Source organism: Suillus plorans (assembly GCF_016647745.1).
Source record: "Suillus plorans strain S12 chromosome Unknown HD556scaffold_11, whole genome shotgun sequence".
In the NCBI taxonomy this organism is placed as follows: Eukaryota; Fungi; Basidiomycota; class Agaricomycetes; order Boletales; family Suillaceae; genus Suillus; species Suillus plorans.
Genome location: NW_024537395.1, coordinates 599,657 through 612,720, shown reverse-complemented (window position 1 = coordinate 612,720; position 13,064 = coordinate 599,657). Strand labels below are relative to the sequence as shown.

The 13,064-nt window shown below is 47.7% G+C and overlaps 6 protein-coding genes across 6 annotated transcripts; 4 read left to right on the top strand and 2 right to left on the bottom strand.

Moving 5' to 3' along the window:
- Positions 1-426: 426 nt before the first annotated feature.
- On the top strand, positions 427-1,102 carry HD556DRAFT_1305630 (uncharacterized protein; the record flags this gene model as incomplete). The annotated part of the gene is made up of 2 exons (XM_041299808.1): positions 427-832; positions 882-1,102. The coding sequence occupies 2 exons, from the start codon at positions 427-429 to the stop codon at positions 1,100-1,102; spliced, it is 627 nt and encodes a 208-aa protein (XP_041163815.1).
- A 1,649-nt stretch (positions 1,103-2,751) lies between these two features.
- On the top strand, positions 2,752-4,368 carry HD556DRAFT_1347689 (uncharacterized protein). The gene is made up of 11 exons (XM_041302289.1): positions 2,752-2,772; positions 2,825-2,839; positions 2,888-2,926; positions 2,986-3,014; positions 3,075-3,088; positions 3,142-3,174; positions 3,340-3,399; positions 3,450-3,584; positions 3,642-3,873; positions 3,927-3,981; positions 4,037-4,368. The coding sequence occupies exons 3-11, from the start codon at positions 2,906-2,908 to the stop codon at positions 4,226-4,228; spliced, it is 771 nt and encodes a 256-aa protein (XP_041163814.1). The 5' UTR covers positions 2,752-2,772; positions 2,825-2,839; positions 2,888-2,905; the 3' UTR covers positions 4,229-4,368.
- Positions 4,369-5,660: 1,292 nt separating this feature from the next.
- On the bottom strand, positions 5,661-6,601 carry HD556DRAFT_1231540 (uncharacterized protein; the record flags this gene model as incomplete). The annotated part of the gene is made up of 2 exons (XM_041297436.1): positions 5,661-6,403; positions 6,463-6,601. 2 exons carry the CDS (start codon positions 6,599-6,601, stop codon positions 5,661-5,663), a joined length of 882 nt encoding a protein of 293 aa, XP_041163813.1.
- A 2,265-nt stretch (positions 6,602-8,866) lies between these two features.
- HD556DRAFT_1305626 (uncharacterized protein) lies at positions 8,867-9,693 on the bottom strand (the record flags this gene model as incomplete). Its single annotated transcript, XM_041299807.1, has 5 exons — positions 8,867-8,979; positions 9,034-9,188; positions 9,241-9,427; positions 9,482-9,613; positions 9,651-9,693. The coding sequence occupies 5 exons, from the start codon at positions 9,691-9,693 to the stop codon at positions 8,867-8,869; spliced, it is 630 nt and encodes a 209-aa protein (XP_041163812.1).
- Positions 9,694-9,940: 247 nt separating this feature from the next.
- HD556DRAFT_1347659 (uncharacterized protein) lies at positions 9,941-11,544 on the top strand. Its single transcript, XM_041302288.1, has 7 exons — positions 9,941-10,130; positions 10,183-10,578; positions 10,636-10,647; positions 10,701-10,751; positions 10,812-10,841; positions 10,895-10,935; positions 11,002-11,544. The coding sequence occupies exons 1-7, from the start codon at positions 10,035-10,037 to the stop codon at positions 11,099-11,101; spliced, it is 726 nt and encodes a 241-aa protein (XP_041163811.1). The 5' UTR covers positions 9,941-10,034; the 3' UTR covers positions 11,102-11,544.
- A 92-nt stretch (positions 11,545-11,636) lies between these two features.
- On the top strand, positions 11,637-12,389 carry HD556DRAFT_1231447 (Calcipressin; the record flags this gene model as incomplete). Its single annotated transcript, XM_041297430.1, has 2 exons — positions 11,637-11,914; positions 11,969-12,389. The coding sequence occupies 2 exons, from the start codon at positions 11,637-11,639 to the stop codon at positions 12,387-12,389; spliced, it is 699 nt and encodes a 232-aa protein (XP_041163810.1).
- Positions 12,390-13,064: the final 675 nt, after the last annotated feature.

The following is a 13,064-nucleotide window of genomic DNA, read 5'->3' as shown; positions in this document are numbered from 1 at the left end:
TTTTCTCTTTGTGGATACACAGTGGATCATACTGACATCAAGTCCTGCCCAATACAAGAGCACACCATGACGTTGTAAAAGCTTCTGCTGGTCTCCAATCTTGTTCTCGAATCGCATCAAAGTAAGCTAAATTATACTGTGATAGGACGGTATTCATGTGACGTCTCTCCCAGGTGTAGGCAAAACTGCGGTGTAGGCAAAACTGCAGGTACTCAAGGTGTCGGCTTTTCATTTCAAACCTTGCCAATTAATCCCATACCACACGCGGCAACTAGTAGTTGCAAGCAAGTCATCCATTGGATCAGAGGAGTCGAGCTTATGTCTGCCAGACGTGCCATGGACATGAAGCATATGATATAAAAGCTGGGAAGACAGTAAGTATTTTCCTGCATTCCCACCACTTCATCTGTCGCCTAGAGTGTCCAGATGGATAGCTCACACGCGCATCGTAGACAAAGACACAAGCTCACCATAAAATCATCCAGATCGACACTACAAGACCTGTCGCCCTCACAGTGGCTAGGGCTGGCCCCTGACCAACGTTCAAGGAGACTACTCCTACAGTCATGTCTTCGGCGCCTCGACCACCTCTACGAGTTAGAGCGTCGCGTGCACGAGGAAATCCATTTCCTTGACAATTACCACTCAGATGCCACGATGGAGATTTTAGGCGGATGTGATAGCGCCGTCGACTCCCAAGCTGGACTCGATGGCCTCAATGCTATTCCACCGTTTGTATCTTCGCATGACCGTTACTTCGTGTCACAGCCTGCACCCCATGGAACGTTTAGGGTCATGGGATCGCTGTCGGAGGGTACAGGTTCTCCTCAAGGTAAGTTTCTTTATATGTAGTTTTTCTTCTAAACACTTACCGTGTATAGGGTTATTGGCCCACAGCGCCCGTAGTTCTGCCGACTATGTAACTCAGGTTCAGCACAATATGCACTCTGAGGTTTTTCCGGCATTATGTGATCCGCGTGTCACGGAATCGTCATCGGCGGGTGTGGATGCTCGCTTCGGTGAATTCGCTATCATTTGCAGCTTTTCCTTGAAACGCTTACAACGTATCACTAGAATTGTCGCTCCGTGGCACGTCCAATGAGCCCGCTGCGCAACACTTTCAGGGCATTCATTCCCAGGAGCATGTCCCATCGAGTTCTTCGGCCGGACCCGATGCGCAACTGTCTATCCCCGTTGTGCAGGCTAGCCAAGCAAAGAACAAAGTACAATGCACCCGGTCCGGGTGCTCAACACTCGTCAACAAGGATAACCTCACTCGCCACGTCAAAGAGGTGCACGAGGGGAATATCAAGGCTGTTTGTGCAGGCTGCAGAAAGGAGTTCAAGCGCCCGTATCAGATGAATCAGCATATTCTTCGAACCCGATGTGGAACATCCTAGATGTGAAACAAAGTCGCTAGATATTTGTTGAGATGGTTATGAATGTGTGTCAGGACTCGGAAACAGCTCTTGGTACTCTTACGAACAATCGTTACTATGCCTTATGTAAAATCATGCCTTTCGATATTCTTGCATATTACCATGTTTTTGCAATTGTCTGGCCATGGGTGAATTTAAAAGAGCAACTTGAGCCGGTGACCTTGGAAAAAGCAGCCACGCGCTGTGCAGAGTCTGCAGACCACGCAGTGTGATTCTAGAAGGAACTAGCAGAAACCACGTTACGAGCACGATGCCACTACCGTCAATCGACAAACGTTTGAAACGACTCAGGCTGCCACAATGCATACTTAGAGCAATATCCACTGGCAGTACCATATACATGTTTAGGCACAAGTCCCAGGTTTGGGTTAGCGGCACTAGCTAGCCGCGGTGCTCGGGTCCCAAACGACAACGACATTTTAGAATTGAGCTTCCTGGAAAATTCCCGGCTCGTTATCTCTGCGTCTCCCACGGATGGTTGTCAAACGGGCCCGACGGTCGCCGGGCTATCAGTGGTACTACGTTCGTCTCCTAACAAGTAAGGCTCACTCGACCTGAAATACACTCCTAAGGACTACGTTTTCGCGTGCTGGACTCCCGGGCCCGTGGACTAAATACGTGTCTGGTTCGAGCACCCCATCACTATCATAGTCAACGGTATATTTTCAGCATCATTTATGGGCGGAAACAGGTAGACATGCCAGCGAATGCTCGCTCTGCGGCGATGTTATGTGTTTTGGTACGCCCCGGTGCTACGACCGTCACAAGGGTAGACACACAGATCAACCACAAGCTACTGGAATCTTCCAGTATTTTGACTTCCAACGTGTTTTGCGCGAGTCACGGCTTGGCAGCTTCGTGATCAACATCTACTTTGACTCAATCGAAGGCCGGCGTGGATTAACCCACGTTTCTACTCTCATGTGAACATACTTACTTGGGTCAATTAATGAAGGCAGGAACGAATATCATCCCGTTGCGATCACTTCGGTCTATTATAAAAGGGCTGGATGGTGGTATATCTAGCACGAATTAATTGTTGTACGCCGATCAAGTCCACGCCCTCCCACATCCATCGATTTTCGAGAAACATGACCGTAGTCTCAAATGATCCGTCTTGGTGGCCAGCCATCGATTCGGCCTTCTTCCTCAGCTATCTCATAGGTTCGTGTAGGACTAGGCTGATGATGATGGTGATGTCTCGATCTAACTTTGGCTGTGGTTTCGCAGTTGCTGCCTCCGCCGGGGTAATGTACGATTGGGGTGAGCATGATAGAATTCAAGAACAACCAATAACCTTATAGTCTCTCCAGTACTCACATTTGGACAAGAGGTAGGTTGATATCACTATCAGAGCAGCTACCTCGCTAAGAACGGTTTCAAAGGTTGATCTGGTCTGGGTGAGTCGAATCCTGTGTCAGAACAAAACAACCATCAATTCGCAACAGAGCCAACGCTGGTCCCTCATGACCTTTTTGTATTTGAGTGTGTGTAGTTCGTGATATAAGTGCGACTGACACGTTGTGCTGATCAGAAGATATCTTAGATGCGCTATCTTGGATTGCTGTTTTCCGTGTATGTCTGGAAGGCTAGTAAGCAAATGGTGTTACGCTAATGAGCCATTCTCACAATTAGCATCGGTATGCTGTGTATGTCTCCACACATACACACTCTTTTTCTTTTTCTGACTGGCAACATTCAGTATATGTTCCGACCATCTCGGTGACAGACGTAGTGAGTATTGCCCACCAATGACAATCATTTTAGTCCAACTAATCCATTCCAATGCAGGGGTGAGTAAGATCTTCTATTAGCTGTTTGGTTTGGGATAATGACTACCACAGCTGTGAGTTTTTTCGAGCATGATCCTCTGAAGCTGGTGACCAACTGTATTCGTTAGGCCTGGTTATGCATGCCGCACTAGATTGGATGAGTATGGTCGGAAATGTAATGCTAGGTGGTGAGCGATTCGTCTCCCAGACTTCAGTCTTGACTAAAACATTACGCAAGTCATCATGATCGCCCGATTACATGCCATGTATCAGCGATCTAGAAAGATGCTGGTATTTCTCGTTGTCATCTTCGTGCCTATCAACATCTATGACGGAGTAATGACCGCACTCGCAGCGAGGTTTGTTTCAGGGGGTGAGTATACTGATGGATCACAGACTTAGGTGCAATAGGCTCATTCACGAATATTAGAGGAGCTCATTCTCTCTGACACGTATCAGTGTAGCCTCAGCTATAAGGGAGATGGCGTACTTGTGTGTACCATCACTTGGACACTCAGCACTGTGTGGGAAGTTCTTATACTGTGTCTCGCAGTCCGGATTGCTGTAAAACACATCCGTGAACTGCGACGATATTCAGCAGGAGGGCTCATTGGTAATTGTTTCACGGTGTTAATGCAAACTCACCTAATTTATTTTTCGATGTAAGCTCGTAATGTGGATATCCTTTCCATCGCTGACCTTTCGCACGCGCTAGCTTTTTTGCTATTTCTTGCTTCCAGCTCAGTGATTTGTTTTCAATCATTTCAGCGGTACGCCGATCTCTCTCGCATCTGTGCTTGCGCCCACGGTTCATAATTTCTATAGGACACATCCTCCCTGGAATTTCGAATGCATCTTTGTTTCTGTCAAATCTCCTTGCTCGTGCACATGTTTGTGCTGGGACCACGCCTGATCCTTAGCGTTCGAGAATATAACGCTAAGCTCCTGGGCGACTGGGACTCAGCAACCGGCATGTTATCAATTCCTTTCCAGAATATTTCAACCAGCGGTGTGTAGCATAGGAGACGTTCTGATTGACAATCGTCGGGTATTCTTCAGGCAGCGGGATAATGTGCTGTCTGATTCAAGTTTCATTGTGGTACTGTACATTCAAGCTGTATTTAGTGTTTGAATTTGAATTTGAATTTGAAAGACAAATAGGCAAAACGAATCGTTAATCAACATCTTGTACTAGCTGCACACAAGCACTGCAGACACTTCATGACCCATAGCTCCTAACGTGAAGCGCGGCGTTTCAGCCTCATACAGGCCACATATATCGATCGAAGGTCAGGTCGCCACGTCTCCAGTCGAATTCGGCAATATGATTTAGTCAGCCGAAGGACTGACATACTTTAACGGTGCTACAGTCAGCTTCGTTGTACTTTGAAGGCTGTAGGACCGTTAAAGCATGGAGACTTTTCGGCTGAGTAAATCATATCGCGGATTTGACAGGAGACGCAGCGAGCCTTGGTTGACCTCCAATCAATGTATATAACCTGCACAAGGCCGAAACGCCGCGCTTCAAGTTGAGAGCCAGGGGCCCTGAAGACTTGGAGTTTGATGGATGTCCTGTTATGGGGAGAACACGCAAAGATTAATATGTCATGCATATCTCATCAGCCAGGTGAATACTCCGCAACTTGGATGTGTTTCATTACGGGGTGTTCACCTGACTTTGAGAGGAACATCGTCTGTGGGACAATCTGGATGTCACGCAGGACGTTGGGGGCGCCCTGCTCGACATCCACTGCAGCACGGGACGATCATCAGAGCACAGACTCGGCGAATGAGTTCGTGTTCATCGAGGATTGGTTTAAACATGATTGACTGTGTGAGGTGAAGGTAGGAGATGAAGCGGGATAACGATGCAGAGGAAATGCCTGCGCTTTATATACCACAGTCGTGTCCACAATTTATGTAAGGCAAATGTGGATAGTGGAACAATTTGAAGTCTTGTAGGCATTGTTACCAGTATCACACTGAGACTTGCTATCAGGACCACAACCTGTAACAATATCAATAATACTAGTGATCGTTTCACTCTTCCTCTTCTCTCAGGTCTCATTGCTCCATCCCCCGTATGGAACTTCGAAAATGTCGCAAGTTAGTAGACTCCTAACATATGTTTCCGACGGCTTTCCTGTTTTGGTAACTGCGAAGCCCATCATGATGTTCATATCGAAGTAGTACTTGCTTAACACATGACCAGCATACAGAACCATGCATTATTGTGTCTAAGTCACCGGAACACTTGGTCTTATTGTTTGTACAAGAGTGAAGTGAACTCTACTCCAAGGCGTAAGCTGTTGGACAGCAAAAATAGAACAATATATGAAAAATAAACGTGCCAAAAAGGTCACGGCTACAATATGAGACATCATGAGAGAAATCCCCGTAAAACAAGAGCAAAAAATCCGCGTAATGTGTCTTGTGCATGCAAAATATATCATTCCGGTTCTTCCAGTTCATCCTCAGTAGTAGTCTCTGTGTCACGTCCTTCACGAGAGTTAGATCGAGAAGCCATAGACCTTGGACGAGAATTTGGACGAGAACGAGAACGGTTTTCAGCGTGCCGCGCGATTCGCTGCTGCTCGCTAGCTTCCTCTGGACTAAGTGGGTAGCTTGGGATGCACTTGAGCTCGAAAGTACAAGGCAAGACGTCTCCACAAGCCTCTTTGATGAATTCATCGTTACGGACAAGACCGCCCCACCTCGAATTACTGCAGAGCCAATCCAGGCGTCTCAGCTGTTCTCCCAGGTGGCCGCCGGGGACGTTGCTGTCCGTTGAGCGATTATACTGATACGCTTGCCAAATCTCCCGTCGGCGACGGGTTGTAACTCCTTCATACTCCTTTTTCGCGACGTCCCCATAAAAATAGGAAGAAATGGCTTCGATCACTTCGCCGCAAGTCACACCAATGTTTTGGCGTCTAGCTTTGACAGAGATCATCCACGGGAATGACCGTGAGATGATGCGGATTTGTGACAGGCGCGGGAACGTAGCGGGTGCCTCACGCCCTTTAATCCATGAACGCTTTGGCCCAGTTGTGCGATAACAAGTACTCGTTGGGAAAATCATGTTCCAGCGGAGGTAGTCTTCATGCGAGTCTGTGGGTGGAGATAGGAGGGGATTGATGCTAATCGTTGCCGATACCGCCCTTACAAGAAAAGGCTCGAGAACGGGCCCATCTAATAAAATGATACTGGATCAGAAAACATTCATCTCAGCCTGAATATGAGGTGCATACAATGTGGCCCTTCGGCAAAATGGTTGATATGGTCCGCACTGCTCGTCCACCGAAAGTTCGCGCGAGCAGTGTCAGGCGGTTGTGGCGGCGCAGGGGGCGGTGCAGTTGGGTGCACCCATGGTGTGTGACCAGCATACATGTTCGGTGGTGGCCCACCAGGGAGAGGCATCCCCCACGCTGCCGCAGGAGTAGGAAATCCTGGCGGATATCCTGCGGGTGTGAATGCCCCTAGTTGGGGACCCCAGCCGGGAGGACCCGGTGGTAGCGGATGTTGGAACGAGTATCCTGTCCCTGGCGCTGACGCTGGCCAGGGTGTACCCGGAGGAGGTTGGGTAGGCACATAAGGTGATGGGTTGCCGTTTGGATAACCAGTATAATCAGCCGAGAATCCATTACCAGGTGGTGCTCCATACATGTTTGGAAGATTGGCAGGAGGGGGGAAGTAGGAGCTTTGAGGCATGATAGGAGTAGAATGTGCGGTGGGTATGTTGGCTACGGGAGGGATAAATGGCGTGGTATTATACGGTGTCGGGGGGTAATATGGGTATTGCCCTGGCGTGCGGGGCTGTTGAGCCCACGCAGGCGGGTGGTGGTTTTGAGGCACTGGAGGAATGACTGGTGGCGCGAGACTTTCGGGAGAGGGAAGGGGGGGTATGAAGGGAGTATTGGCTGTCTCAGGTGATTCAAATAGCATTTTGAGCTGATGTTCTAGATATAAATGCGATTGCAGTTTGTGTCACGCCGTCACTGACAGAAACCAATAAATGCATCAATTCGGGATTAAAACATAATGGTATAGAATTCGGCTCACAGGAAATGCAAGGAAACCTATGTCACGCTTATTAATACAGAGGTAACTCAGGACGTATGGCACAGGCTCAACTTGAGGTGGTTCAAGGATAAATTCGAATAGATTGTGCCGATATCTCGGTCTGAGTGCTCAAAAGGGCCTGAGAAGGGAGCATCATATCAACCATATCTCGGGATAGATGCCAGTATCTCTTTACCTGCGGGTACAGTTAGAGAACGTGCTCAATGTATGTGGTGAATCTAAATGGTGAAATCGACTGATTTCAGGAACCTCCTGCACTGATTCAATCCCACAGCCTTTCGAGGTTTATACAGTGCTCGACACAGCCGCTGCTATAGGATTCAAAAAATGCAAGCAAACTGACAATGACCTTTAGGGAAAAAAGAGGCAGTGGGAAGATGAGAAAGGACTTAGATGGGCCGACGGCTACCCTGAGCAAGTCAGTGATTAGTGGCTGTGCCTACTTTTACATAATTGCGGCACATTGTCACATCCATTTGTAGGCCCATCCGGGGACCGGGGCGTTAGTTATGAATCATGATGGCATCATAATGCAGCCCGAGCGCCTTCAGGTGTAAGTAGTTAAGCGCACGATGGAACTTTGCGCGCCCGCTGAGCGGCTTCGCTGTGCTCTTGATGTAAGAAGTTTCCACCAGATTACTTATCATCCTCGGACGTAGATCTGGACCTTGGATCCGAGCTTGGACAATTAAATGTAGTCACCACCGCGTATCGCACGAGTATGTATAGCGTGAGGCAATGACAACCGATGTGACAGATCAGCACGACACGGGGTTCCTTGGTTTTCATTTCCATTAGTCAACCTAGGAATTACTTCTTGAATTGGACAGCAGACGAGTTTTGGGGCCCCAGCTACTGATTTGAACAGTCGGCGCTGAATTTGGAGTTGTAATATCAATGCGATAGGCCCCTGCTCTTGGACTTATGACGCACTTGCTTCCAGGAGAAACCGGAAGTGTTCAAAGTGTATATTCGCAACACATAATATTCCGACACCTACAATTCTATGTTTCCCTAGCTAGAGGTTTGAGTGATTTCAGAGTAAGTTAGAAGGGATAAGACAGTCATCCCGCCTACAACCAAGGCGGTTCCACGATGTTTCAGCGACACCAAGTTCGCTGATGTTGGCTAGCATCCAATCGCAAGTGCGGTCGGATTGAGGGTCAAAACTGTCGACCCTGTTGTACCTTTCGGGGGCCCCTTCCGTTTCTGGGCTCCAACGTTACACTGGAGACCCTATGCTCTTGAAACTCGCCACAATTCGGGCTTGGCATGGGCAATGCCGGTAGCCATTGGGGTGATCATTCCTGGTCCTTCATGAACCATTCGATTCCCATGCTGAAATGAATGTAGATCCGATCACGACGATGATATCGGAGGCAGAGCTCCAACTTGATCATTAGATCAATGCGTTGATTTCGCTCAGAGTTGCTCTGACGAAAATCGCCTGATCATATGTTCACAGCTTAATGCGGGGATGGGGCCTTCCTTAGACATGACAAGGGTTAGCATAAAGTACGCGACATATGATACATCATGAAGCATGGCGGAAAGCGTGACGGTACGGGGCCATCATGAAGTGAGGTTTAATACAAAAATGTTGGGGGCCTTGAAACCGAGACGCTGAATCGAGTAGTTGTCCTTCTTCGACAGACCGTCAAAGTAGTACTTGTCTCGAAGCCAATCTACAGAGATTGTATAAGACATCGCATAACAGCAAAGTTACATGGATAACTCACCAACTCGTTTATACCGATTTGGTGCAGGGGTGGTGTAATACATGTTCCAAGATGCACCGGAGGCATTATTGTGCGTAGCGGCCCTCTTTACTTGTTCCTGGAGCCTTGGAGGGAGAACATTGAATTCTGCATCGGTCACATAACTCTCTGTGTACCTGGGTCGGTAAGGTTAGATTCGGACGTTAAGGCGGCTGGACAGGTACTCACTCTTTCCAAATCGTGCTACAGACATCGCCCATAGTAACACCACGGTCATTGTGCACTACCGTGCACCACGGACTGGACTCGGTAATGATGATAAGATCTTGAACGCGGGGAAGCGTTGCAGGCTCGTCTTTGGCAGAAAATGGTATATCACGATCCCGGTCATTAGGATTGAAGCCGCCAGTAGAACCTTATGTTTACGAAACATTAGCTCTTATCAGATATTGATTCTAAGGTGACATACCAGTGACAAGGTTAAACATGAGGTGGAAGCCATGGTTTGTACCAGACATGATCGGGTGCAGTTGCAGCTCGGTATTGAGCAGATAAAGATCAGTCTGGGAGAGCACTGGACCGTCTGTTTGGGCGCATCGATCTGTATGCGACACACAAAGCTGAACAATCGCACTTACAACCTACTCCTGCAGACCACTTGCTGACAGTTGTGTCACCCATTGATGTGAGCGTCGTGCGAAATGATGGTACTAATAGGTATTGATGGGGATCTACGACAGGATGATGTGGTATTCGACAGAGATGCAGAACACAGAAGAAACGGGGGTGTTGGGGTATAGAAAGTACTGGTACAGCAGCGCTTTAAATGGGGCTGCTCAACGGCTAAGTTAAGCTATGCACTTGTTTGAATTACGAGGTCGGCTGTGTTACATAAGTGTTGTCCGGGTCCCGCTGCAGATTAGATTAGATTAATATCTGACTAAGTGTTGGGCTCTTTGAAGGCCTTTTGAACTCGAACCTTCTTACTTGATTATACCAGATTGATATCCGCACTATCATAAATGGCTCCCAAAGGTGGCAACGCAAAAAAAGAGAGTGGTCGAGCCAAGAAGGCAGAGAACGAGGCGAAGAAGCAAGAGGCTACAGCTGCTGAGAAGGTGCGTACATTAGCATGGCCTTTGTACAGAATTCATTAATCGGTGTTGACAGGGAAAAAAAGAGGCTGAAAAATGGGAGGATGGCGCCAAGGGAAACAAAGCTAAGGAGGAAAAGGAGGCCAAGCGTCTAGCCGAGCTCGCCCGCAAAGCCGAGAATGCGCGGCTGCTTGCAGAGGAGGAAGCTGCCCCTCCCGTAAAAGTCAAGACAGCACCCAAAAAGAAGAAAGATGTCAAACCAGCTGGTCCCGGAGCAATCGCAGCTGGAGGCAGCTCGAGTCAAGAAATACCAGCAACAGAGACGAATGTCAAGGATGAACCACCTAAGGAGATCGAAAGCTATGCTGCAACTGGCATCGATAATGCACTGGATCTCCTGGAGGTAGTGACCGCAAAGATGGACAAGGCCAGTTTAGGGCAACAAGCTGCAGGTATCGAAAGGCACCCAGAGGCAAGATTGTTTCTTCCTGAGGCTATGCTAATAACTGACACACTTGCCACCTAATAGCGCCGATTTAAGGTGAGAACTCACTTGATGGTATATTTCTGATACACGATTTATCATATCCCTAGGCTGCGTTTGAAGCTTACAAGGAACGCGAGCTGCCAAACCTGAAGCTCGAGGTACGGCCGCATCCCCAGTAGGCGAATCACAAGGCTAACGTACTATTTTCTCAACCGCAGCATCCTGGGCTGCGCCTGCAGCAATATCAGGTCAGTGGCACCGTGAGCGCAATTTCGAGATGTCTGACATTTGAATTATACAGGATCTGTTGCACAAGCAGTTCCAGAAATCACCGGATAACCCGTCAGTCATCAGGCTTATACAGCCTCTTTAATATGACGACTGATCCATGCGTACTCATCATTACAGCTTTAATCAGGTCACCATCGCTTATGACGCCACAAAGGACGAGAAATTGCAGTCTCTCAAGGAGAAACAAGATGCTGTGCAGAAACGCTTGCGTGCATAACGATCGTTCTGATGCGATAATTCTAGGAGTCTGGACATTGGCAGACTCGGAAGCTGGGGTGTATGATAAAGTACTAGCGTTGCTGAAGTTCGATTTGCTATCTCTAGAAGAGACTTGATAACAAACATCTGGACCTGTCCATACATATTCTCACAATCTATTAACACTGCGTGTATTGTTCGTGCGACTGGGCTGTGAAATCATCAAATCCAGATGAGTCAACCGAATTTCCTTCGAGAAATGGCCAACTTGCCAAGTGACATGACAAAGGTCTTCGCATCGATAGAGAACACAAAAGAACTACAAGGACTGCCCACGACACCGCATTTCCGACATACCCTGTATAATAACCTGTGTTCAAGCTGCGATTGTTGCTGCGCTGGCCTACTGAGTGTTTCTTCCGGTCCCTGAAGGCAGTGTAGCTGCATTTGCGATTATGTAACCATGGATATTTTTTTCGAGTACATATAAGTTCAAAGTTCGATGTCGTTCGAGGCAACACACGACTACTTCCCACCTCAGCACTAGCCACGACATGCCAGATATTTCGATCCTGACCCAGCGTGCAAACTCTTTTGCATCACCCAAGTCTACTCAGCCCACAAATTCGCTTGTAATAACACAAGTTCCTCGATCATTTTTCCAACCTTCGATAATCAATGCTTTGCGTGACCACTTTGCTACGTACGGCGAGATTAATCAATGGGTGCCGATAGCATCATTTTGCCGTATAATCCTGGTATATTATGCAGAGGAGGCCGCTGAGGTCGCAAAGAACGCTTGTGATCCTCTTATTTTGACTCTCCCACACAGGTACGTGATCTGATTCGAAGTACTCATCGTGTTTCTCATTTTTTTTTTGCGCAGAATACCCACGGTTTTGAGAGTATATCGTTCCGAACCCAATCCCATATTTTCACCGTCATCACCAACGGCAGATGAAAATTTATTACGTCCTCCACCAATCGAAAAGAACTTCCTTATCTCACCACCTGGATCCCCACCCATCGGCTGGGAACAAATTCGTGAAGAACCACCAAATGCTACGCCTCTCGCAGATGATCTTATAGTTGCACTTCACAAGTTGAAACTGCAGGAGAGGCGGTCTAGCCGAGAAGTGCTACTGGAACCTGAAGAAGGTGTAGGAGTGGGGGTATACGTCGAGGACTGCGATATGAATGATGATGATGATGCGGAGGGGGTCGACTGGGAGTATGGTTGTCCATCCCCGGCCAGGCTACGATGGAAACCAATAGCAACAGCCATGCCACCAATGCGAGTGCGATAAAGTTGTGTAAGTCTTATATTTCACCTTTCCTTCAGGATGATATACATCAGACCTGTTCCGAGACCTACATGCGGACATCTTGATATTGCCTTTTTTTCTGACTCTTTTTGCATCAAGTAATGATTTAAACCTGGTGCTAATATTTTTTTCCACAGTGTCACTGCGAATTGTTGTACTATATCTATACTGTCGGCACACTGTATATCACCATGTGAGCGTCTTTCCTTGTGCCCTTCTCCTGATGAGATACTTCAGACCTGTTCTGATCCTTGTGGAGATAACTTCTATTGCCAAATAATTTTCTGATCCATGTTTATCATGCTGCTTTGAACTTGACACTGACCTATCGCTTCTAGGTTGTCGGCATCTTTTATGGGGCCTGTTTTGAGGTATTTTAGCATCATTTCCCCTAGTCATTTGTAATGGACTTGTATAACAGCCATAACCACATGCCTGGACTCTTGCCGCAGCCAGAAACATACGATTACGAATGTACTTATTTCAATTGAGCTAGAATATCATGCCTTATGTTGTTTAGATGTTGTGAGATGTTTCTTATCGCCAACGCTCTCAAACGTTTGCGCTGAAGGCACCAATGTCACATCCCGGAGCTTTGGCTTTAGCCGCTTCACTACCCCATACACATGTAATCAGCGCTAACTGAAGGGCTCAGTG